The following is a 27,893-nucleotide window of genomic DNA, read 5'->3' as shown; positions in this document are numbered from 1 at the left end:
GAGAATACAGTACCACAGCGATTAATACGGTGGGAGTTTTTCCAGTGACTACTAGTCATTAAGCAAGTGATATTTTTTTTTTTTAATGTATAGTAACAAACTAGAAATACTAGAAGCTTTGATCAACTACATGTACAACGTACTCCCTGCTATGAGAATTCAGATGACATGTTTTTGTTAGTGCATGTCATATTCTTAGACTATTAAAATGACATACAAATTGTACGGTTGAATACAATATATAAAAATAAAAACAATTAACAGAAATACTAGCCACTTAGATCAATTACACATACAATGTACTCCCTACTATAGGAATTCCGATAACAATATTTTTGTTAGTACATCTCTGTAGTACATTTAGGTCCTGTTTTAATACATGATGCTACATGTATTTTCAAATGATAATGTAACTATTTTGTTGTGTTTGCATCTATTGTCTACAAGGAGAGAAGAAAAACGAGCATGAAAATGCAAAAATTTGAAAACACTGCCACAAGTGGTTCCCTACTATGTGAATTCTGATGAACAAATTTTTCTTAATGGATGTCTAGTCATCTATACTACATACAAATGGTTGGTATGAACTACTCTTGGACTATTAAGTCACTACCAATACTACAGTTGAAACAGAGAGCATTCACCATGTACCAGAAGGCTGTACATAACTTTCACATTTATGATCAATGCTGATCTTTTGGCAAGTTGAGATCGTTGTTTTACTTGATGAACAAGAGCATTTTTATTTTTTATTGCTGGAGAGGAGTTTTGTTTACGTCGTTCAGCTTTTCACACTTCCCTCAATAACATTCCCATGTTGGGTCTCGTGGTAGTAAGTGTTCACTGTTGCTATCAATCAAGTAAAACAACAACTACCTCGATTTCCAAAATGGTCAACATTCATCGTAAATGTAGGTTACATACAGTCTCCTGTCAAAGATGCCCATTTTAGCTGTACATGTAGTTTATCGGTATGTCCATGATGAGAACAAAATTCAATCCTTTACACTGTCTCCATATGTTCTAGGATAAAAGAACAAAAAAATCTTGTAATACTAATAGCAGATGTCATTACATCAGCAGAAATTGTTCAACATCTACAGAACAAACATTGCATGCATTTCACCAACTTTGTACATGTGTATTTAAAGGATTTCACCAAAATAAATAAAAACTTTAAATTTGATATTTTTACGGAATGCTGATACAGAGGACTTGAGATGCACTTGTAAACTCTACTTCTGGTTCAAGCTGTGATCGTATGGAGACATACATGTATCAGGTTATAGTTGTTTAAAACGCCGAAAGCCTTTCAGTAATCAAAACCTGAACTTTACTATAAATGTCACATCACATTTAGTATTATTTACTAACAGCACTGTGGAAAATTTGCAGTTTCAACAATCCCAACAATGTTATTACATGTATATAGAACAAATGTTTTAAAGTAAGTTTATTTATATAAAACCAGTGACAGGTAAACATTTACAAGTGGGACTTGTTAGGATGTTACAAACAGGGAAAGTAAATATTTATGATTTGGATTGATAGCATTTCATTTGGTACAACATCTCTGAAATACAGCGACTTGAAATTACATTTCATGGGATAATATAAAGTTTTATGGCCTCTTTGCCTAAGAGTTGTCATTGAATGCATTTCATGTTCCCCCTAGCATTTAAATGAACACTTAAAGAAGCCATAAACTGTTCTTAGTGAATCATGAAATACATAGAATACCAGTCTCTGCTGTTCCAATATGCTGTGACAGGTGTTATTAATCCAATTCATTTATTTACTTTCCCTGTTTGTAACAAGTCGTGATTGTAAATGCTTGCCTGTTGCTGGTTGTAATACAACTATTCTCATGTACATTACCTTTATATCAGCAATTAAATTTTGTATTGAAAACGGTATAACATTATTTCTCCGCTCTGTCAGTGACCATGCCTGGTCAAAAAAAAAAACTTCACAAAAAACTGATTTAACATCTGTTTTTAACTTTTAACTTTATGCATGATGTATATATTAGTGTATCAGTATGCACAACTCCTTCTTTTCTGTAAACCATACATTGGTACAGGAAAGGGATGCAGGAGGTGTGGATAGGAGTCTCACACATACACCATCATCAAGGTATATGCGGGGAAAGCTGCCATGTAGGTGGGCTAACAATCTCACACATACTGTGAGGAAGGTGCACTTGTGAGATGCAGGAGGTGGGGTGGGAATCTCATACATACTATCAGGGAGGTACAGGTGTGAAATGCAGGAGGTGGGGTGAGAATCTCACATACACCATCAGGGAGGTACAGGTGGAAGGAAGCTGGAGGGGTGGATAAGAATGTCACATATAGCATGGTACAGGTGGGGAAGCACGAGGTGGGGTAGTAGTCTCAAAATACTATCAGGGAACCCGGAAGTACAGGGGAAGCACAAAGTGGTGATACAAGTTTCACATATACCATCTGGAAGCTAGGTACAGGTGGGGAGCCAGGAGGTGGGGTTGGAGTCTCATATACACCAACAGGGACTTTCAAACATGTCTTACATACATACATACATACATACATACATACATACATACATACATACATACATACACACACACACACACACACACACACACACACACACACACACACACACACACACACACACACACATACATACATACATACATACATACATACAACCACCCATCCATGCATGCCTATATTCCATTTATCTTCATAATGAAATATATTTGGATCTTTTGGAATTGAAAAATACATTCTCTTTCTCAGGATACCTCTCTGAACTAAGGAGTACCATGATATACAAAGGGGAAATAAATCATTCTGGGTTGTCACCAGCAGGAGCTCCGTTGAATACTAATAAGCCAAGATGACTTGATCTTACTCCTAACACCAAGACCTTATGATCTCTACATGGAGAGTATTTCATTCATCACCAACACTATAGAAATCTGACTCGATTTATATTTACAAGGTACGGGTATATTGTACAATGTGTCCAGCAGACAGCAGAGACAGGTTGTCTGTGGTTAGCAATAGGCTGACAGGTATTTGAGATGGAGACATTTACATGTAAGATGATCACAAAAAGGGTTTTAAAAACATGATTAATTGCATCAAACCAAGTATGACTTAGACACTGTTCTCCTAGAACAAACACAAGTATATGGTACCCTCTCATAACTTCTGAGCATGCTCAATAAATCGAACGCAACATTTCAACCCACTTGTTAATTAATATACACTGTATATACTACATACATGTATTAGTATCCAAAAGTTACCATGCTACAGGTACAGTTATGTTACATCACTAATCTGTCAAAAGCACAACTTTTCAAAAAACAGACTCTTCCAAGTATTAAATCAGTGACTTGTGAAGAGGTATGGTGACTGTGGTCTTTGTGAAACAGAAAACAAGGACTTTAGACTACTTACACAATATTGTTCACACTGAATCCACTGTCCTCCCTGTCAAATCACTTGTTTTATAAGTGAAGAGAACAAGCACTATATTTGCTAATTGGATTGTCAACAAGAACAAATTTCACATGACATTTCTTGAACTGCCTACTCCTACCCATCACAATACTACACGCTTACATGTAATTTTACCTCACCATAATTTCAACTTTCATGACTTTTTTGTCATGTGTAATTTAAAACAACTGTTATTTTCATCTGGAGAACAAATCAATACATATTTGCAAGCTCTTCTATTTCTTTACTTGACTCAAGAGGTTAGTTGCTTTTTGTCAACCCTAACACATCTCAACCCCCCCCTTTTTTTTGTCAGTCACTAACATACCTCGACTCCCTTTTTTGTCAACCACTAACACACCTCAACCCCTTTTTTGTCAACCCTAACACATCTCAACCCCCCTTTTTTTGTCAGTCACTAACATACCTTGACCCCCTTTTTTGTCAACCACTAACACACTTCAACCCCCTTTTTGTCAACCACTACCACATCTCAACCCCCTTTTTTGTCAACCACTAACACACCTCAACCCCCTATCTTTGGTCAAGCACAAAACCTACAGCACCAGTACAAAGTTTAGATACACATTTATGTGTTCATTTTTCAATCAAAAATCATTTGTCATTTTTTTCTGTCTTTTCAGCAGCTGAACTTTTGAACCTGCATGAGCACTACAGATACACAAAAACCTGTTAAATCAGAAAACTATTGTCAATTTGAATCAATTTTTCCTTTTTCCCAGATTTACATTTTCATTGACTTAGGTTATCATTCCAGGACAAATGCAAGTAATTGAATGCAATTGTTATATTCAATTTTTAAAAGAATTTTTATTTGAAACTTGAGTAATTTTTTTGGGGACAATTATCTTCAACTTTTGCACCCTTATATAAGCATTACAAATACCTGTTGAGTCCGGTCAGTGACCATTTCTTGCCTTTTCAAATGTACTCTTTCACTGACCAGGGTCATTAGTGGACCAAATGCAACAAACTGCATGTACACATTGTGGGTACAAGAACGCTCTCCGATTGTCAAATTTTTTTTGTCTTCACAATAGTTTATATTTTCAATGACATGGTTCTAAAAAGTTAAACATGAGAAACTACATGTAGGCAGAGTACATTTGGGTATACACATTATGATTTGTTGAATCACAGAAATTTGCATCATAGAGCTGCTATTAGAGTGGACATTCACAGATAACTAAATTAAGTTAGCAATTTCAATGTAATAATACGAATGTGGATGTGATTTGCATTCATAAACAGCAACTTTCGTTTATGTCTAGACACCATCTCTTGGACATCAGCCAAGACTCCAGTGTACGCTAACATTTAAGGTATAAACAACATAATGTCTAGTATTTTTCATCTCACTGCATATACTATTATATTACGAAGCTCAGTCAAAAACTCATTCAGCTACATAAAGCAAGAAATATGACAAGTATAACAAAAAGATGAACATTTTGTAATCTCAAAAGTAATTTCACGAGTGATTTAAAAGGATAATTAATTACAAAATTAGTGAAACGAGGCTTTACGGATACACAAAGGCATTGTTAGTTCAGAGGTTAATGACCCAGACCAACTGTCTCTTCTGTGAACTATACAAGGTGACCATTGCCCATATATACATTATATATATTTTATTTGTATGGTATTACAATGTTATCATCACTTAATATTATCATTAAAGGCACAATTCGTATGAAAACAGTAATCTGGCTAAACTATAGAGAAAGATGATCCGAAAGAATAATCCTATGTAATCCTTATGGCTCCACTGACAAGATAACACTAATGTGAAAACCTGGGATTGTACCCCTGGCATTTAAAGGCCCAGCTCAGGTAAAGACTAAAATCGCGGTACAGAAAATAGTCTTCTGGCAAAGCTGTAGAAAATGTCTGTCTAGAACAAAAGAATGATCCTATGTAATCCTTATGGTTCCACTAAATGTGAGAACCAGGGAAAGTACCACTGAGATAAAACCAAACAAATACAGTTTTTTTTAATGGCGTACTGTCAAAGTTCCATATCTTTTAATTAATATATCATTTTCAAGTACATGCACAACAGAACAAATTACAGTAACATGTGTTTCACTATCTTGCTGTGGCTACATAATTCATATTCTTAAGATAATTCTTCTCCAGTTGCAACTAAAATAGTTGAACCTCTTTTCAAAATCAAGCTAACTTTATAGAAGACTGTTTACTTCTTGTAAAACAATGTCTAGTCTATCAATACAGTTACAGATATCTATCCCAAGCAGACAAATACCATAAAGTGCTGGTTATAACTGTTTAGGCATATGTTCCATGTGCTGTAGCAGCAAGCTCTCTAACAAAAGACAACATTATTTTTGCTATGGGTCAAGATGATAAAAAACCTTTTTTTGAGAGAGCGTCCCACATAATGAGGGATAGGAGGGGAACATAAAATTTCCATGCATCAATGACATGGGTTTAATATAGAGGGCACACTTTGTTACATAGTTTACACTTTGAATCAAATTATTCCCATAAACGAAAGGCAATATGAAAATAAATACCACACGTTAGAATTACTACAGTTATCAAAAACAATGCATTATGTACTGTTGTTAATTTCTGACTACCTTCATAGACAACAGACAAGATTATTCATAAATCTGGTTCTTCCTGACTGCACAATACTCTAGATCTCTGTGACTGTACAATACACTAACAACTACCCTGGCATGATTGATACCCAATACAATACTGTATTTTATTGTTCCCCTTGCATTATGCTCATCAGTAGATCTATCAATTTGACTCACAATACCTTTCACATAATTGGCATCTACTTGCACTACTTATTAGTACAAAATAACATGATCAATGAGGAGAGTAACCCACAAGTGGTATTCTTCGCTTGAACTATTTATACACTCATTGATTTCCATTCTACTCTTTACCTTCATTTACTAGTGTATTAAGATAAGTTATTACTGATACTATCGCCAGACACAAAAGAAAGACGCTAACTTCATGGCACTACAGAAACTGTTGTAGTCTTTACAAAATCTTTTTTTTGCTCAACGAGAGTGCTGTTATCTCAAGATTTCATTAACATTATCAATGATTATAATGATTCATATATATGCTTGCAACGTTTTTGTTTTGTTTAAAACAGAAAGTGAGATACTGTCAAAAGTTCCTGGGTGAATGATGACATCTTAATAGCTTCTACATGTCTTGTATGAATGCATTTGTGGCTTTGAACTATATGGCATAATTATTGCATCCTGAGAAATACATGTAGTATGGATATGATTGAGAGAAAATAATATTGGGTACAGATCAATATTATTTTTGATCACGTCTATGCCGTTTTGCCACTTGTACAACACAAGCTTACAGTATCAATTACAGTATATGTCAATATTAAAATCAATCAATCAATCAACCAACCAATCAATCCATTTACAAAGCATCAGTTTCCAATACTAAGTTTGCAGGCTCTTGAGAATAGATAGGTTTCAAAATACTTCAAAAAGTTTGTACAACACACATTTAGTAACTTATAATACTACAAACCTGCCCCCAAACTCTTCCTGTTACCAGTTATTGTAGCTTTTAATAGAGACACATGGTGTAACAAGGGATCTGTTGTTTATCATATTTGAGATACATCTCACACTTTGACACAAACTGGCATGAACATATCACACACACACACACACACACAAACACACACACACACACACAGGGGGGGGGGGGCAATGAACTTTTAAATGGTTGCAAATAACTTTGAAGAACCACTCCCTAGCTGAAGCTATCATTATCTGTTGTTTTTCAGTCTTGAGGTGGACGTTTTTTTCTAAATTCTAAAGCTGTTCTGGTATGGAATATTTATCATCTTGTTTACGATGTTCCAATTTAACAGTCTGAGACCCTTTAACCTCTGCTACTAATCCTTAGACATTTAATCCCTCTTATGGCACTTTAAGCACTGTCCATGGACACAATGTGATCTGTGCCTCATGTCATGTAAGATACTACTTTTTATAGTTCCTCTTTCAGTGACTAGACAGATTAACTCAGTCAAAATCCATCTATTTGTTAACCATACACACCTATTTACAAAGGATGAATTCAAGCTAAGTTGGGAAAACAGTCACTTTAGGAGTTGAAAGAGATCGTGTCAGTCAATCAAACTTTGATTATACTCAAAGATGATGCTAATAATGTTTACAATACAAGGAGAGTGCAAAACTGAATATTCAAAAGTAAGTTTTGGTAGCCAAACTCTCTTTGTAAAGAAAGGCCTATTGCCTTGAAATGAAGTCTTGAAATGGAGTCTGGTTCCAGACTATGGAATGTTCGATGTTTTGTAACTCAATGACGGTGGTCATCTTGACATCAACAACCTGATTACAAATCTTCATCAAAGACATACCCCCTCCTCCCTAACCCAACATTTTAACAGAATAATTTGTCCGTCATGGGGTTTAATATCTAATAGTTGTTCCTTCACTATTATCTTCAATTTTTGCATGAACTGTCTTTTGTATTACATGTTAATGTTCTAATCTGCATCGATGTAGGGACGGCGACCAAGACAAAAATGTGAACATTTATTAAAGCAAAATTATGTCCCCAGCAAAAATAAAGACAATAGATCAAACATCTATTAGACCACTACATTTGGATTTTAACTGTGACTACTGATCTGAACGTAATCAAAACTCTTTGACAGGACACTAAATAGAAAATTATCCTTTTCATCAAAATTCAAAACCCTGACATGGTAGACCAGTGTTATTGTTTAAAAGGTCAGTATTATATTAATTAATCTTGAATAATTAATCAAATTATTATAATTCAATTAATTATTCTAGATTCCCAGTCATTTCCATGGGGTCCCCCGCCAAAATATAGCTCAAGGTATTTTGGTCATCTGTTACCAGTTGCCATTTCTAAACTTTGCATAACACTGTTTTTGCTTCCTGGTAAAATGATACGAAACCAAGTAAAATTTTGCATACTTAACAAAAACTTTGAAAGCTTTGTACAATGTATAGGAAACTACGCTAATTTTACTCCCTCAATAACAAAGGTTCAATATTCTTAGCAAAAAAAAAAACATAGACAGTTTCACCCGTGTATGACCTTACAGTGGAACTGAAAACCATGAATACTGATAACTTGTATTGTAAATGTCTGATGGTCTGGAAAATTGAAAACAAGGGACTTGTTTAAAAAAAACAGGTGTTTCTTTCACATCTCATTATGCTTGGAAGTATGGTCACAACAGTGCTTACTCTAGTATTATGTTGTGAAGTAAAATAATTGAGTTTACAACACATAACATGGTGCTGACCTGTGACAACACAGTGAACTCACACACATACACTATCAAACAAATACAACATATACAATATAGTTTCATTATCAAATTTAAACAATACAACATATGCAGTGCTTTTGTTCATTATTTTATTTGTTTATTTTTTCTGGAAGTTGGGGAGCTCAAACTGGAACCAAAAAGTGGGACTCCCAGTCTGCCAAAAGGGGACCAGCCCCACTTTACCACGATTCTCTGAGAAATTAGTTATTGAATATTTTGGACAGTAGAAAGGAAACTACATGAAAGACTTGTCAGAATGTATACAATTTTAATTTCACTTTGGGTATCAGGGTTCTAGAACCTTAGTAAAACACTGCTACCCAGGAAACTGAAAGTCATAGTTTCATTTTTATTGATCATTATCTTTAACCGTCATGTCATGAGTAGTTGTTATTGCTTTAATGCTAACACTTTCAATCAAAATTGTCATATGTAGTATACATACAATATGGACTCTAACCTGTACACTTGACAGTGAAGGAAGTGATCAGTTATATGTATTTTCAGACAAAGGCACTGAAATTGTTTGTTAAGTTATCCATACTTGAACAAAATGTTTTGGCACAAATAAACCATTATAATAATCATCAGTACAAATCAAAAGAACTCAGGAGAACATTCCTATTGCATAAATAAACTATGAAATTAAAATAACTCATTACTTTTCTATCCTCTGTGCTGCTCTGATCAGGCACTCAGTTCACAGCAAAATATGTGTGGCTCATCATGTATAACATAATACATGGTACTGCCATCCTACCTTTATTTTACTTGTGTATGCGGAGACCTGAGTAACAATCTCACAAAATGACCTTGAAAGTCTGAAATTCTCATTAATTATCGGTACCTGCTCAATTCTATCATAAGAAACAGTAGACACCTGTTGGTACTTCTCAACACAAGACTGTTTGAACTATTTGAGACCTCAGGCTGTTTTAACTCAACACAATGGAAGTCTTCTTCTTGGGACAAGAAAACAAGCAGACTTGTATTTACCATCAGTACAGCTGTAGGTCCACAGCCATAATGTGTATGCAGATGTTTGGTTTACTGTATGAGAATATGTTTGTTTCTCAATCCAGCAAAAATAAAATGTACTCTGAAATTAATAATGACACTAAATTTTTCAGATGATAGCACGCATTAGAGCAGGTAGGACAATTCAAGATATTAGGTAACTGTTACAGGAGAGATCTCTACTTCCAACTTCATCAACTTTTGAACCTTCTTTTTTCAGTATGAACACTGCTATTGTTTCATGATGTAGCTAGCATGACTGAACTTCTCAAATTTACAGTTAAACATAGTGTTTATCACTATAAGATCTGATAACAACAAAATGTTCAGACATTGGTTTTAATTAGTGGCGCTACCATGGAAATGAAATGAGTAAATTTTGTACATTTGAATTGCAACATATTCATTAAGGAAGTGAAAATGTTAACATATTATGTAGAAAGCTAATTCAAACAACTGTGCAATTACACAAGTTGCATATCATTGCCCCATAAGCTGCTGTACATGACAGTTGTCAAGTGACAAGCCCAGTTAAAAACAAATGTATATTGCAAACCTGACACTGAGGGCGTGATTTAAATCCTCACTTACATGTATGACAGGTGCATTCATAAAATAATAACTCACTGTGAGAAAAAATGAGTATCACTTACTTGTTATGGTCTGGATGCTTGACAAATGCAGATAAACCTAAGAAAGCCAGAAACATTACTTCATAATTGTTACAAATTTGATTGCCTTATACCAAGTTCAACACGCAATATTCCAATTATTAAGAAAGATTGAAATTTGTCCACTCGGAAAGTCTTTTTGGGAGCAGTTTTATGACCAGAAGCTGCAAATTCTTTTTTCTTGAAAAATGCACCAGAAGTGTGAAAAATATTCCCCAAGTAGTTCTGATACAAAATGACTAACTTGTATACTAACTAACTTGCTAGAAAGTATTCATATTTGGTCCTTTTTTTTAATTTTTGCCGTTGTATTACATTGAAATCTATATCTAGGTTCCTTGCAGAAGACCACTTTTGAGTAAAACAAGGTGTTTTTGTATTCAGTTACTATGGCAACTAGTTATCGGGTTATTTTGGTAATAATAGTAATATGCCAATACACAGTTGTATTATTAGAAGTGCAATGCTGTCAACAACAAAAATGACTTAAAAATGAACCAAACTTCACATCAGATGATTCAACCTCAGAAGACTAGCCCATTAACTTGACTATTTGACTCAAAATACTGACTCAACACAGTTCTGACGAATGACATTTTTAAGCCAGTCTCTATCTAGAACAAAAAAGGTTTATATAAAACTATTTACCAAACTGACAGACAGTAAACTGTGTTGTTGTTCTTTTCAGTTTCTTATATCTGTCTTCTGGTGTATCAAAAAGACTAGGTTTATCACTCTCTCCTGTTTTAAGTCCAGTGAACTCGGTATCAATAGCTGCAAAAGAAAAAATAATCGCAAACCCTGTCAGAGGATAAGGTACTATGGTAGTCTCATTTACCCAAACTCTCCTCATTAGGGGTCTCACTTATACTCCATAAGTGTCCAAATTTTATGTGTCTTCTGCTTTCCATTATGATGAATGTATGATGGTAAAGTGCACTGCAAAGAATTAGACATTGAGTTTTATCTCTGGGTAGTGGTAGCATAAGCGAGGTCCCCAGCAACAAGAGTCTGGATAACTGAGACTATATACTTTATATGGTATACGTATACATATTTGACAATTGTGTGTGTACTCATACCCCTAAGGTCTGGATGGTGTACGTTTTTAACCCGTATTTTTAATATTTTCATGCAAAATTTAAACAGCTGACTTTCTCATTTTAGTTGCTACGCATTTTAGTTGAATGCATCAGGTCAAAATAATGCCTGTGGTTTTTCACCCAGATTTCACCCCCCCCCCCCCCCACACACACACACACAGTTGAAAAAATTTGTTATGCCAGATGTTAAATTTAAATATTCATAGAGTACATAAAAATAAAAGTAGGCCAATCAACGACACAGTCATTCATCACAACAAACAAACAAACAACAACAACAACAACAACAACAACAACAACAACAAAATGTAATTTCAATTGGTGGTTGAAAGATGTGTATGCACTTGATAAAAACATGGAAGTACTTCCATGATAAGGTGTAAAAAAATTATGTGGTTCTGATTAGATTCAATTTCAAAATAGGTGGGGAAGGTAGATTTTTTATTTTATTATATATTTTTTTCATGTGTGAGTGTCTAGTTCAGGTTTTCCATCGTTTTCCAAATGGTCTCTGTGTTGTTTATTTCTGCCTACAGTCATTACAGATTGGAAGAATAGTTTTATATTGTCTTTTTAAGTTGATGTCAGTTTCCGCACTCACTATTTCTTTCGAGACTTCACTATTTTATTATTATTTTTCTCGAATATGTAAAAAAAAAAAGTTTAGGATCGGCGTGAAAAACTAGGTGGGGGTCAGGCCTGGAGTAATTATCAGGTAACCGGATCCAAACAACTTTTTTTTTATTTGGCCGAAAAAATATGCGTCAATGAGAAACTTTCCGCATTTGAGTGACCTCAGATGGCACCCCTAGACACAGAGCTAGCTCCACTTCATTGCTAAGGGAAGGGGGAAAGGAGTGGGAGGTTTAGGGGTCGCACATGAATTTGGTGTGTTGATCTCATTCAATGCCAATGTCGTGTACTCGTCGCGTCGCGTAGGCATAGGGGATAGCCAAAACAGTGCTCGCATCTCAACCTTATAACAATAGGCAATATTCTTGAGCGGAGTGATAAGGCTTTAAATACTACATGGAACTCACCTATGAAATCACACCTGTGAATAACTTCCAAAATTTTCGGTAATTCATGTTCAAATTGGGTCCTTAGAATTTCGCACATTTCTGGGCCAGCTGCATGCATGCAATGAATGAAAGTTGTGATTTGTGTTATTATAAAACGAGGAATTTCATTGGACAATAAGTTACACAATAGCCAATCACGATACGTTTAATGGACGCTAGTCTACACTTAAGAGCATCCGTTTCAGAAGTTCCACAAACTATATTAATAAAAACATACCTTACAAATAATCCTCGAATTGATAAATTTTATTAATTATAACTTAAGCGAAAATACTAATATTTGAATATGATTTATGTTAGATGGACATTTGTGCGAACGTACGACAGACTACAAAGTTAACACTGCTTTCTGTACATTCCATCAAAACAGCAATGGCGGCCAGCTCGAAATCCAAACTTGAATATAGGTGACAAGTATTTTTTTCCAAGATGTTTCTTCCGTTTTTATCTTGCGTCGTATTTTTTGTGTGTCCTTGTTTGATGGTGTCAGCACAAGGTATGTTTAATTTTTGTTACCACGTGTTATCATGGAAACGTCCCACTTGCATGTAGCTACATTGGAAACGTACTATTTGTAACAATAAATGTAGTTCATCAAAATCATTGTTTACCACTGTGTCCAGGTTACCTATACCAATCGAGAACACCTATTTCCTAATACAGGGTGTTTATTGACACTGGCAGGTAACTGTCACAATCACAGTTTGTTTTGCTCAAGGCAAAGGTCATAGCACATGTGTCACACAAGCGCAATAAACGAACTTCGCGTTTCGTTTGTTTAGGACAAAACCCCCTCCCCTAAATGAACATTCACAAGTGTGACATTGACACGTTTATATATTATGTAAATCATGATGAAAAGTGTAGCAGTCATACCACTACGATTGATGCAATATAAAATCATGATGGTAAACATATTTAGATACATACTGCTGGAAACCCAGCACTGTATATCACATTAGAAGTATCAACTTATCAATATCTCAGTAGAATGTTTTTATCGTTGAAGGCATGAAATTGTTCAAAATTTGGTTAGAAGTGCAAAATGAAGTTCAGCAAGCACATGGACACTAGACCCCCTCACCCTAAACGAACCAAGTTTGTTTATTGAGCTTGATTGACATGGTGTGACCGTCCCTAAGTTCCTCAGTTTCAGTGCTTTTACCTACATTGCATGTACATTATGAGACCTCTGCACATATGAAGTACACATACTGCACACTCTGAAATTAATAATTTGTAATATGTTCACTCTACTTTTCTCATTTTGCATTTGACAGATACTGATACTGAGATATATGGTACAGTGAATGTTGGAGAACTTAGAACATTGAATGGTTCCAACACAACCATTGTGAGTGCCAACCCACAGTCTTTTACAGTGACTGCAAATGATGTACAGGGCTATATCCCGGTCTACTTACTTCTTTATAATGACACCACAGCTGATCCAGACTTCGATGATTTACTCATCTCTAGTGATGTAAGTAATGCATTAATTTATTACTTTATGGAGGAAGTACTTTTCGAAAATCAGAGGATGAATTCTCAAATATTTGGCTCATGGACAGTGTCTATAGTATGAGAGGGTTTAGGAACTCTGGCAACAGAGAGGGAGAAATCTGGTAAAAGTGATATACATCATGTAGTCTCCCATGTGATGTACCAATGTTTTGTTTGACTAGGGAACTCAGATAGATTTTATTTACATGGTTGACACAGATGGATTTACTTACTGCCTTTCACAACAATACTGCATGGAAGAACTGATGGTTTTTTGTCTCTGAAGTTTGATTGGTGGTACCAGGTTTTAGGGCGTCAGCATGTAAGCCTCTAAATCCAGTTTAGGTAATACCTATATTGACTGAACACATGTCAAGTGCAGTAGGACTTCTTTAAAATATTCAAAAAAGTTTATTAAATTACCGAGGTGCTATTTTATCACCAAGAATCATGTTTCTGTTGATAGCAGTGCACATGTACTAAAACTAAAAAAGTCAGAAATAAATCTGACTTGAATTTCTTTTCTATGATCTCAGAGCCTCTGCTATAATTTGAGGGAGTTGTAATATGTTGCATCCCCTTTTTAAAAAATACAAATGACTGATAACAAAGTAACATTTTTTTTATGTTTCAGATAATTGTGGTGTGTAACATAACAACCACATACAGTCAGGGAGACACAGTTGTTGAGTTTTTTGATGATGTGATATCTCAAGGAAGTAGAACCACAGAAGTGTTATTTAAGTATGTATATATATATATATCAGTTTATTCATATTGTTACTGGTCATCAAGAATAATAATATTAATTAGTATTTAAAAGCCAAATAAAAAAAAAACAGTTCCAGTCATCATACCAGCGGTTCTAATTACAAAACTTTACTGTTTTCCCCTTCTGATCCGTATCTTTTTCTTGCAGTTTAAGTACACCTTAGAAATGTCTTTATTTCTTGGAGTGGTATTCCCCTCTATTGAAATTGAAAATCTGACCCGCTCATAACTGAGAACACATATTATATTGGCACAGAAACCAATTCTGATCTGAATGTTGAAGGAAATTGTTTTTGTATTGACAGTACCGTTGAATCAGGGCGAGCTGTAGAAGTCCAATGCAATGGTGAATATGCTGATCCAGATAATAATAATTACTTTAATTTTACAACATCTGCTGGTTTCCCAGGGTAAGTGATTTCAGCATGACTATAATAGTTTGTAGAGTAAATACCAATATCTCAATTTTGAAAGGAAATTGATTGATTGATTGAAATGAAATTTGATTGTTCAAAGTAGAATACTGTGGAATGCTACATGTATATTTTTAAGGAATGTTATTTTGATTGTTGAGAGAAATCAGCAATAATGTTTTGATAAAATATGATGACCTTGATAACCTCACATTATAAGGTATTTTCATTGGTATTTTAGTTTAGCAGAAAAATGAGCACACTTTCAAATAAATTCCAAATCAAATATCGAATACTTTGTACATTATCTTTCATTTAGATTTGTGACAGTCAAGAAGAGTCCAATTGTAAGTTTTTGTGATGATGTCATAACAGTTCCTAATAAAGATGAAGTAGAACCAATACACAAAGTCAGGGTTAAGTTAAGGTAAGCATCATCTTTTGTAAGCCAATGTACTTGATGTAAGCAATATCTGTTGTAAGCCAATGAACTTGGGGTGAGTTCAGGATAAAAATGGTTTGCGATCCGTTAGCTAAAGTGTCCATGTTGCTGTGCTGTAACTGTGCTAGGTGTCACCTACTACGACAGCTTGGTGCAGTGTAGTGCCAGTGATGTGGACATTTTAGCTAATGGATCACATACCATTTTTATCCTGAACTTGCCTTTGATGTAAGCAATATCTATTGGAGACCAATGTACTTGCTTATTTTGGGGCCAAATTAGATCTTCTCATAGTGAAGGTTCATTCTCGGTTGTTGCACACCATACCAAGTCATTGTCACTGCTATGACACACGTAGTCTTATTTTATGCTGGAAGTTGACTTCAAATTACAAATACTCCACACGAGAATAATATCATGAATTGTTTCATCTTTATCAGTGAAGTAGCTGAAGGTTCAGATGTCACTATTTCCTGTCAAGTAACAGATGTTATTGCAGGTAGGTAATGCTAAGGTTTAGCAACTGTAGTTACAGAGGGGCAACATTTGTAAAACGTGCACAGGAAACATGCATAGATTAGTACATGTACTATAATTTTGGTAGGGAACCTGGTAACAGAGGGGATATAAGCAACACTGGTAAAAATCTAGGGAACTTGGGTAGAGAGAACCTTCTTGTTGCCACTAACAAAGAAAGTGCAATTGAACAAAGAAAACCACAGAGGCACTTCCAGGGTAGTCACACATTTATTAATATATATTTCCCACCATAAAAATGCTGTAAAATATTACCACCACAAATTACAATATGATCATTTATGCTTTCGGATCAGTAACTTTGTGTCTGCAATAATACATAGCCTGCAAACAGCACTCCTAGTGGCCAAACTTTGAAATCTTTTATCTTTATGATTTGTAAGTGGAATATACTGCTACGCCCCATTTTTTGTCTCTATCATGACACAACGTCAGTATAGATTTCTCTGAAATTATGTAATTGTCTGCTAACATGTATAACTACTGTGGTATATATCCATGACTACTTTTTTCATGTCTCCTTGTGGATTTTATTTTAATGACGTACAGGTACGACACCAATGCAGATAACATTTGATGATGCCGTCATACTTGATGGGAACCAAGAAACTGAAGTAAGTAAACAGACTAACACTTCATATATTTAACAGTTTACCCAACAAGGTGTGTGTGTGTCTGTTATTCAACAAGGTGTGTGTGTGTCTGTCTGTCTGTGTCTGTGTCTCTGTGTTTGTTTGTGTGTCTCTGTGTCTGTGTCTGTGTCTGTGTCTGTGTCTGTGTCAGTGCATATGTCTGCATCTGTGTCTGTGCCTCTCTGTTTGTGTGTCTGTGTCTGTGTCTGTGTATGTGTCTGTGTCTGTGTCTGTGTCTGTGCCTCTCTGTTTGTTTGTGTGTGTCTGTGTCTGTGTCCGTGTCCGTGCCTGTGTCTGTGTCTGTGAATCAGACAACTACCCAGCTTTTAACCTTTGATAACGTTTATTTCAGGTTGACTACAAAGTTTTTGAGAGAGGTGATCCTGTACTTGCAGAATGCAGAGCACAATCATTGAATGGAAGTCAGTTCATATACAACACATCAGGTATATATCATCATATGACATTTGTATATTATGCAAGAGATTTATTTATTGCTATTGCAAAAAGTAAATTTGTTTTATAATATCATAGTATGATGAAAGCTCATCTGTGCAAATGTTCAGTCTGAGTTCATGAATTTTGGTGAGCTAATTGAAAATTTTGGTGCAATACGAAGTGAGATTCATGAACTTCTTTTATAGTAGTTTGTATATGATCATAGATAATAGAGAATCAATAGCCGTCTATGGATCTATGCATATCAGATTGATATCCAAGTAACTGAAAATAACTTTGAATAAAATAATTCCTCACCTCTGCAGAATCTACATTTGAGCATAGACCCTAGGTGTTCCATGTAGGCTTTATGATTTCAGTTTATCAACTAAACAAGTGACTTCGAATACAAATCTGAATTAAAGTTGACTCTGAATCTGTTCTTAATTTATCATCCTCTATATAGCTGATTCAGCCCATATTTGAATACAATTTCAGATATAAATTTCACTCTGAATCTTTTCCTAATTTGTCATTCAGCCTACATTTGAATACAATTCTGACTTCAATCACATCTTGAATCTGTTCTTATATTGTTGTTACCTCTACAGCTGACACAGCCATCTTTAGACTAGACAATGGCAGTGTTCAACTTATTCCAACATTCAACCAAGTAACCAAACCACAGTTGGATGCCATTCTAGTATTAGATGAACCGATAAAAGCTGGAACATTAACAACGACGTGTAGATTAATATCCGTGGATAGTCCAGAACAAGCCAGACAAACTGCAGACTATCCTCTCTGTGAAGACTTAGATCTTAGCAGACCTAGTGCTCGTAAGTTCATCAAATTGTATCCATATCTAACATAATAACATGTTCATCTCAGAATAGTCTTTTACTTATGCTGTTACTTTTCGCAGGGCTTGAAATTAACTTTTTTTGTTGGTAATCACTTTGCCTACCACTGTTTTAAAATGGTAGTCAACAGGGAATACATGGTAGTCATTTTTTTGCCCATGACCAGAAAAGTTATGCATACATGGACATACTTGACAGTGACATGTGTCTGGTTCCAATCCAATACAACATGTGGTACTTTGAATCTGATTGTTACACAGACGATGTCCCAGGATTATGTGGTAGTCATGGTGACTACCTGTTTTAGAATTTGGTAGTCATTGGGGAGGGATTAGTAGTCAATTGATACAAGACTACTGCTAATTTCAAGCTTTGTTTAAGAAAACTCAAACCATTCTCCATGTTATACATCAAAATGACCACCAAACTCAGAATCAACTCTATGGAGATTTAATAAATTAATAGTTTCTTTGAAATACCAAATAAATTATCAAGTACCGGGAATGAACTTCATATGTTTTCAAACAATTCTTGGGGCATGCAGTAGCTTTTTACCTTATGCTGGGGAGTCAAAATAGAATGAAATGGTCGACTTCTTTTCAAGCACACCTACAGTAATGTATGTGAAGCGCATGGAGCAGAAGTTATGATGTCGACCACTACTGTATGAGTTGTTTTGCATATATCATGGAAGTATGTATTGCATACTGAATCTCCCAATATGATGGTGTGTTTCATGATACAAAAAATAACTTTTACTATGCTATCACATTTTTTACCTCATGATTCTAACCATGGGTGAGTGTTTTTATTATTTAATGTTGGATTGTTAATGTAGGTGTATGTATTTAAATGAACAGAGTAAATAGTAATCAGTGATAAAGAATTGATAATTTAAAAACTGTGTATGGTGTTGGTATTAACGTTGGGAGTAAAGTGCAGATGAAATAGTAGCAGGCATCCCAAGTCTGGTGCTTCTAGTTGTTAGCTCAAAAAATAAAGTGTTTGTTTCTTGTCCCACAATCACTACATTATCTAGGTTGCATCCGATTACATTGACCCATTGTGACTGGTGATGTATACTAGTTCTACACCTCAGAGCTCAAACTTAATGTTTACCATATACTCTTTAGCAAGATTAGTTATTCCATAGACAGACTCCCTAACTTGATTGCAAATGTGTACTCTACCTGGTAGATGTAAAATAAAATTGTATATGTAATAGTGCCTGCAGGGTTAATGATTTCTTTTCCATGTGGAGAACTGAAATAGATATTTGCATGTAAAATTTTGGGACTAGTGAATGTTCTTATTGTATTGTAATGGGTTAGTATCATGTGTGGTTTCAAGGTATAAATAATTTTACTATTCAACATTTCTTTGTTGTGAAGTGTTTTTGCCAAAGTTTGAGAATCCTGGAACACTATGGTATAGAGGGAAAGTTATGTCATAGACCCTATGGTTATGTTAAACTTAATACAGAGATATCCATATCCCGTACTTCAGTGACATAACCTATAACTGCAAATTCAGGTACATTTTACCCCCTTACCGCTCTTTAACAAAAACACTTATCATATTGTACCATTTACAGCAAAGCAAATCATACTTCACATTTGCTAAAGTAATAATAAATAAAAAAAATTGTATCAGCGCATTATGCAACAGCCGCAATATGCTTTACAAAACTCAAAATGAATAAACATCTATGGAAGGGTTAAACTTAAAAAGTATAATGTTCAAGACAAAAACAAAAACAAAAACAAACACAAATAAGAGCCCAAAAACTGTTACAACCTAATATCCAAGATAAAATAAAGAAAGACCTTAAAATATACATTTATTTTTGATTGTCAATTTCAGCACCGGCGCCTAACATCACAAATCCTTCAAATGAAACTACTACTACACCAGTTTCTACTACGGGTCAACAAACAACCAGACTAACAACACAAGATCTGACAACTCCAGGCTTTGCATTGAATGCCAGCACTTACTGGTATCTCCCTCAGTCTACGTTTCAATTTGATGTAAGTATGTAAATTGCTTTGACAGGTTTAACTTTAAGTTTCAATCTGTGATATGGCATATTTATCATAAGATGTTCTATGTATTTGTATTGTGAATTTATGTAATTCTATGAAAGCCAGATCTATAATGATGCAATACCTTACAGTCTGCAAGTGTTAAAGGGGAACAACCACTCCAGGAAATAGAGGCATTTTCATAAACTATGGAGTCTGGAGAGTCATTTCGTGATGTCACATCACGTACAGTGACTTGCGATTTCAGAGAAACATCAAGTTGATATTGTGCCTTTATAGGGTATCTTTACTATGGGCTATTGCATCATGGGAGTCAGCAGAAATAATATATTCAAGTTACACACTGAATATTCATGAGTCCTGAGTGCCTATTCCCTTGAGTGTAAAACAACTCTTGGAAGGGGCGGTCTGTCCATACATCAGTGTGTATTCCTACTCAAAATTAATATATACCACAGTAATACAAGTAGATCACAAACACATCTTCAATAGCAGGTTTAACATACAAATTTAAAATATCTATTTTTCTCTCAAATCAGATCGATGATTACTACAAAATTGTGGAAGTAAAACATCGGACTCCATGGTACGTACCAGTTCAAGAGTTGGTGGTGATAACATGTTGTGTACCAAATATAGAATCAAGTGACAATGCCAGGTTTATCAATGCTTCAACAGGGCTACTTATGGTAGTGGATATGGCAAATGACATTCGTATTAACTGGACCCTAGCATCAAGTAAGTACCTGTAAATGTTTGAAACCATTTCATTTAGACTGAATAATCAGGTCCCTTGGGTCCTTAGAGAAATATTTTACTAAAAAGATAGTGTTACTGTAACAGTCTTTGACCTAACTATGAGGATCACAAATTACAAATGTAACAGTCAGTGGGAGTGCCATATTTGAAAGTACTCATTAATATTCATTAAATGAAGCGAAACACATATGGTCTGGACAGACGAATCGATTGTCTGTGCATACTCAAGTCCAACCAAACACTTAATTACATATGCTAATAACATTATAATGAGCAATGCCAAATATGGCATTATCATTGTCTGATTAAAGTTTAAGTATCCAAACAATTTCTTTCAAAGTACAGCATTAAAGTTTAATGAAGTACCCAGCAGAAGGCTGTATGTAAGATATACATTCATAAAAAGTGGTTCTTTGATAAGTTGAGCAATAGATAACTGCACTTTTACTGAACACAACAGGATTGTGATTAGAGAGAGTCCTGCTAGCTGAATTGATTTAAACAAAACATTCTCCTCCATTACAACCCTGGTGTGCTCAGCAGAATTTCTTTCATCTTAGTCCCATGATAAAATCGCAATGTTCTTTTTCATGGATCCCATCACCCATGATATAATACAGGTCGATTGTATCTTTAATATTGACTGTTATGACAAGATCTCTCTTTCTCTGTTTTTACCCACTACTAGCTCCTGAAACTAAAGACACAGAGACATTTATAACCAACCCTGCTTACCTAGAACTAGCACCTTGTGCATGTGATATGAAAACAGACAGTTGTGATGCCAACTGTTGCTGTGATACCACTGTAAGTTTTACTCTCACTTATTCTTTTCTTCTCAGATGTTATAAGAAAGTTATATTTATTATCATTTATTTTGTACTTTCTTTACATATTTTATAATAACAAAAAAGTGAGAGTAGGATAATTACACTTACTTTAGGCTACTCTTTCAATAATTTCCAGTTCTTTTATTAATCATTAAATTCATGAATACAAGCTCACTGCTCCCGTGTACATGCTCTATACTTCACTGTGATGGATGACTATCTAGTTTGTATATTCATTTCAATTCATGCTAAGTTATACATTGACAAAGTTTTTGCACAAACATCTGAATTTTATGTACTGCAGTTGTACCGCGTAAATACAAATTGTCAAATTCTTGATAACAAACTCACTGCTCCCTGTTATTTCACCTATACATCACTCACCATTTGGTTCTTATTTCCATTCAAAATTATGCTAAGCTGTACATTTACAAAGTTTTTGCACAAAACATCTGCATTTACTAATTACTAAAGAGACTGTTTTTACTGCTGCTCACTTTGTAATATTTGACATGGCTATTTTCTGTTAATTTAGGATTGCACAGAAGAGGATCTACAAACATTCAGTTCTTGTATTCCTGGCTTGGAAGGAGGTCAAGAAGGTGACCCCTATCAGTATGTTTGCAAAAACATCAACGTCTACACACCAGATTGGCATCCTTTACTGTGTGTAGAGATGACCAGCACTCCATACTTAGGGATGTACTTTGACACCAAACTTGGTGTGAAGACTATTGTAGATTACGACAACGCTTTACTTGAATCTAACGATGCGAACGATTATAGCTACGCAGATCCCGGAAGGTCGTACGGCCTGGAGGATCCAAAGTACGTGCAAGGTTTCCCTGTTAGGACAAGACATACTGAAATTGCAAGAAACGGTTATCTGTCTTTACCGACTACAAACCCTACAAGTGGAGCATGTACCTGGAGGTCTCCTATTCAGTATATTATTGATGCGAACTCAAGCTGCATTCAGTCACCCATGCAGTCGCTGTGTACAGAGACCTCGTTTTTGAGTGCACGCATGTATGTCTTATCATCACAGATCAATCATCCACCCTGCCCGAGTTTTCCAACGGTAGTCAAAGATCCTGCACAGAGCAACTCAGAGCCTGTTCCAGTACATACTCAGTACTACTGCACTGACGACGTCACTCCATTCCAAAGATCAAATCTCACAACAGAAGAACTTTTCCCAAGATTTCAGACTTCCTTGTTTCCGGACAACAACACAGATACCAGTCGGCTTGATGTCTCACAGGTACCTAGATGTGCATGGGATGATGGCTACACTTATCCACCAGCTCCAGAATATGACTTTGATACAGGTGTCTGTGATAACGCTGTCATGAGTACCAGCTATGAAATCAGTTGGAAGGGTTCTGAGATTGTGTCATTGATAGCTAAATTCATTATAGGGGGTATTAGTCTCGATCGGGATCCATCCATACAACCGACTGAAACGCCACTACTTGAAGAACCCTCCGATAATTATACACGTCCATTTTTGCCACCAACAACAGCCGGACCATTTACTACTCTAAATGTAACAACCGCTGAACCCACCACAGACAGCCCAACTACTGAAAGGAGCACACTACCAATTGGTACATTAGAAATCTCAACAAGTGATGGTGGTACCACTGAAGATAGTACAGATATTACCTCATCTATGGCTGTACCAACCACTGATGCTTCAACAACGGTGGCTGCAACAACAAGAGCAACAACACCTGCAGCAGCTACTACAATCACACCAACCGAGCAGCCATCACCAAGAGAAAATGCAACCCTGACAGGCTTTCCTGCCTTTACCCAGTTTTTCAGCGTCTACTACACATATCAAAACCCACCAGAAGTAAACACTGAAACAGGAGTTATTGAACCTGCACCAGAACCAGTCGAAAGGTCTGGCAATCCTGGCTATATCTATGGCAGACTTGTCCTAACAGGGGAAGCCACCTACCAAAGTCCATCAGAGATTATTGTGAATAACACGACTCCATCACCGTTAAACTGTACCCAGATTGGTAATGCTACTCTGCCACCAGGATGTAATGAGACAGACAGTCAAACAACTAACATTTCTCCAACAGAACCTGTCTCTACATTTATTGCTGTAGATACTTCAACAACTCGTAGATTGAAACTTTGGAAACCAGGTATTTCACATTTTATATCTTTAAAATTAACCGCAGTCTGAAACTTGGAAACCAGGTATTCCAAAGGTGTAAAATTACCCATAATTTGAAACTTTGGAAACAAAGTATTTTGAATGTTTTATCTGTAAACATAGTATGTGCCTGAGATATAATAAAGTCTCAAAAAATTGATTTTAGCGAGTTCAAAAAAACTCTAATCCATTCTCTGTTTAAATCAAACGTATGGCAAAATAATCCTTGAAAACAAGATGATGAACTACTGGATTTTTTAAGTGATTTGAAAAAGTACCAGGTATAACCTTTCATCTAACAAAACATCGGGAGATTTAAGCTAGTTTGATTTTCAAACAAATTTATCTTGAGTTACATTCTTCTAGACTGAAGTCAGTTGTGCTGCAATGCCATTGGCAATGTTGTTTTTATCTTCAGTTTACATTAACCGTTATTGTAGAACCACAGGCCTCTTAAAGCATTTTGTAAAATGCACTGTATTCAGTTGTGATGCAATGCCCTTGGCGCTGTTTATTTTACCTAGAGTTGACCATTCTCCTTCATGTCCTCACTTTAGGAGCAGGTAGTTTATGTGCGGAGTCTGATTTGATGGATGTCTACTTTGGTGAAGACGTAGCCAGTGGTTGTCTCATTCGACTAGGATGGTCACAGTTTCAAAACTGTACAGAGCTAAGGTATTGTTACATATGTACCAGAGATTACTTGTACCGGTGCACACACATACAAGTGGTATTTGCACTGCTGTGCAATACCGAAAACATTATTGCATACCTGCATGCAAATGATATGCAAATGTGGGCATGGCCATTCATTGAACACAAACGCACCCCTTGCACAGTGTCATTTTTACAGAAATGTAGATTTAGATAATAACAGAACCCCATTCCATGTGAGTTCCAGTGTGGGTACTCAGGGGTATTTGCTCTCATGCTTGAAGTGTTTTCTGCTTCACTTTCACTCACTACACTCATAAAAGTATGGTCACAGCGAACACTGCATATATCATTTTGTCTGTTTTTGTAATGTATTTCAAATGTATTTCTTTGATAGGAATCTAATGGAAGAACAACTGATTCAGTTATTCCCAGCTGACAAAATAGGCAAGAAAGGAAATGCTGAAAGTACACTGGAGGGTGATTGGGCTACAATATTTAAGTAAGTTTAAAACTAGCAAAAAAATTGTTCAAAAACATTCCTTTGCCTGTTACAGCATTCTCTTTGAAGTGCAATCTTTTTTCCCAAAATTAAAGGAATAGTCCTGTCAGACTTATTTCTGGCTTCAGTACACTTGTATCAATTGAAATGGTCACGATGAGGCTCGAACCTTCAACCTGCAGATTCCAAACACTCTTAACTAGTCGACCATTATGACTTCATAAATCTAGTGTAACACACAAATGAAAATTAGATAACTGGAATGGCATATTCTCACAAGATGTCAATGTAAACTTCTATTGTATGTCCATTACAGTCCCTTAGATCATGAGTTTGGTGAACCAACACCAGAACCAACGATGACCACCACGTCTGTACCAACAATCGTCTATGAGACACTACCACCGGGACAGATTGAAATCACACCTGATGTGCCATCCACATTGGAGCAAATAGTCGGTACATGCTATGATGTACCCACTGGTATCAATGTTGACATCTTGATTGCTGAAGTTGGGGAGTATCGGGGTGCAAAACAGAGAGAAATCATATCAGCAAAAGTTTCGTAAGTATAACTTATGAATACTGAGAAGTGTGGAGAATCTTATCAGTGAACAGAATGAAGGTATCATCGTCCATCAAAAGTTAGCTACATATAAGGGGTGAGATCAATAGTTCAATGTAGGATAAAAACTAAATTCTTTTAGTTAGGCCCCAGACCACCACCCCCCCCCACCCCCCAACCCCCCCTTCTAACTATTGAAATTAACCAAAATTGAAAATTGTTTCAAACCACACAATAAGTACTACTTAGTGCTATAAATGCAAATCATTTTACCGTAGTAGGACAAGAAAATGGCTCTGACAGTTCCTTGTAAGTTGTACAAACTCCATTTTCTTCAATTTACAGATACACAACATCAACACTTAAACTCAACTGCATAGGAGTGAATGGAGTCAGTTGCTATGGAAACTACAGTGATGATGACGAGCCAGTTCAGTCATTTGTCATTACAAGTACAGTATCTTTCATTACTGTACCAGCTGTCCAACCAGAACCTGTCATGTCGTAAGTTTCACAACTTTGGTCATCATCCATGATTTTTTAATAATTGTTGTGTTGGCCTAGCATTCAGGAGGTAGGGCGTGGGTTCAGATCACACCGACAACAGATTTCTAATCCTGTGATCTGCCTAAATTCAGAGTGAATGTTCAATATATGTGATGACTGGGCTGTATCACTCAGCCATGTCTCAATCACAGGACAAATGCAAATTTGGTTGGTACACCTAGATAAGTACTCAAGCAACCAGGGACAATTACTCACATCACATTTGCTATGCATTATCAGGTCTGGATGACTCTGCAATAGACTGTGGGCAGATTGTGAAACCCTTGCCAGCTCCAGAACAATGTCACTTGATAGTTGTGTTCAATATAACCCTGCCACGTAGTCCAAAAACCTGAATGGAAATCTGTAGAATTTGTGTTTGTTTGTTTTGAAAAAATAGCAATCCACTGCACAAAAAATTGGAAGTCAGTGTGTTTATCTTTGGTGTGTTTCACTCTATAACAATGCAATATTCACGATGATGGTATTATTTTACAGGAAATCTTACCGTTCTTTTATGTTGTATATTCACAAAACCATCTTATCTTTGCAGGTATTATGCCAACGATATAGACGTCTGTAGATATGATACCTGTGTAGAGGAGGCCTTCTATCCAATGACAACTCGTAACCCAAATGGAATTTATCAACGGAACCTAGGATATGGTCTGTTTCTAGTACTTATTGTCATAGCATACTATGTTCTTACAAGACCCTGGTTTTGAACAGTATGTCATTCTTAGAACTTATCACTTGCCATACACTTACAATACCATGGTTTTGAATAGTATGTCATTCTTAGACTTATCACTTACCATACACTTACAATACCATGGTTTTGAACAGTATGTCATTCTTAGAACTGAACATTTACCATACAATTACAATACCATGGTTTTGAAGAGTGTGTCATTCTGAAATATCAAACTTACCACACACTGTACTTAATCAATCAATCAAAAGAATTTGTATGGCGCCAAAATCCAATACAACATAATCTATGGCGCTGTACAGGAACAATAGTAGATCAATCTAAGAAAGCTCTTACAAACAGATGTGTCTTTATGGCCTTCTTGAATTTATCAACAGTTGACAAAGGCAATTGATGAAGAACCAAGGTTTTGAACAGTGTGTTAACACAAATCAAAGTTTTCACATACTGTACTTGTGGACCATGGTTTTGTATGCACTGTCTATGCTGAAACATATAAATATCAAAATTTGTTATTCAAAACTTTCATGTCATGCAAAACACCCATGAAGAGCTCATCAAATGGTACCTGAAATTTCTGTTGATCACCTATGGATCATTTTAAAGTTGTTTTTATTTTATTGTATCAAAAGAAATTACAGTACTTATGATTGGCATCTAACTTGGAATGTACAATATTTTGATTCTTTGTATTATATACTTAAATTAACATAAAAAAATACTGTAACTTCCAGATTTATTTGTAAAAATTGCAA

At 35.6% G+C, this 27,893-nt stretch overlaps 2 protein-coding genes across 3 annotated transcripts in view; one reads left to right on the top strand and one right to left on the bottom strand.

The window, feature by feature from the left end:
- The window catches only part of LOC144449417 (poly(A)-specific ribonuclease PNLDC1-like), a 78,966-nt gene extending 66,164 nt beyond the window's left edge, over positions 1-12,802 (bottom strand). For both annotated transcript variants that reach the window (XM_078139948.1, XM_078139947.1), the window contains exons 1-3: positions 12,709-12,802; positions 11,214-11,339; positions 10,548-10,584 (exon numbers count right to left, since the gene is read on the bottom strand). In XM_078139948.1, coding sequence (XP_077996074.1) covers positions 10,548-10,584; positions 11,214-11,339; positions 12,709-12,787 — 242 coding nt within the window. In that variant the 5' untranslated portion in view covers positions 12,788-12,802. The remainder of the gene's footprint in view (positions 1-10,547; positions 10,585-11,213; positions 11,340-12,708) is intronic.
- A 4,821-nt stretch (positions 12,803-17,623) lies between these two features.
- Positions 17,624-27,151, top strand: LOC144449628 (uncharacterized). Its single transcript, XM_078140202.1, has 11 exons — positions 17,624-17,666; positions 18,098-18,325; positions 20,213-20,379; positions 20,934-21,132; positions 21,842-21,960; positions 22,519-24,148; positions 24,717-24,834; positions 25,211-25,315; positions 25,632-25,880; positions 26,226-26,384; positions 26,980-27,151. Exons 1-11 carry the CDS (start codon positions 17,624-17,626, stop codon positions 27,149-27,151), a joined length of 3,189 nt encoding a protein of 1,062 aa, XP_077996328.1.
- The last annotated feature ends 742 nt before the right edge of the window (positions 27,152-27,893 follow it).

The sequence above is a fragment of the Glandiceps talaboti genome, chromosome 18 (assembly GCF_964340395.1).
Source record: "Glandiceps talaboti chromosome 18, keGlaTala1.1, whole genome shotgun sequence".
NCBI classification, from domain to species: Eukaryota; Metazoa; Hemichordata; class Enteropneusta; family Spengelidae; genus Glandiceps; species Glandiceps talaboti.
The sequence above is the reverse complement of the archived record's forward strand: the minus strand, read 5'-3'. Positions and strand labels throughout refer to the sequence as shown.

Coding starts and splice junctions, on each gene's coding strand:
- LOC144449628 (XM_078140202.1), top strand. CDS start 17,624: ATGAATTTTGGTGAGCTAATTGAAAATTTTGGTGCAATACGAA. Junction 17,667..18,097: donor AAATTTTGGTGCAATACGAA/GTGAGATTCATG, acceptor TTACCTCTACAG/CTGACACAGCCATCTTTAGA. Junction 26,385..26,979: donor CAACCAGAACCTGTCATGTC/GTAAGTTTCACA, acceptor TTATCTTTGCAG/GTATTATGCCAACGATATAG.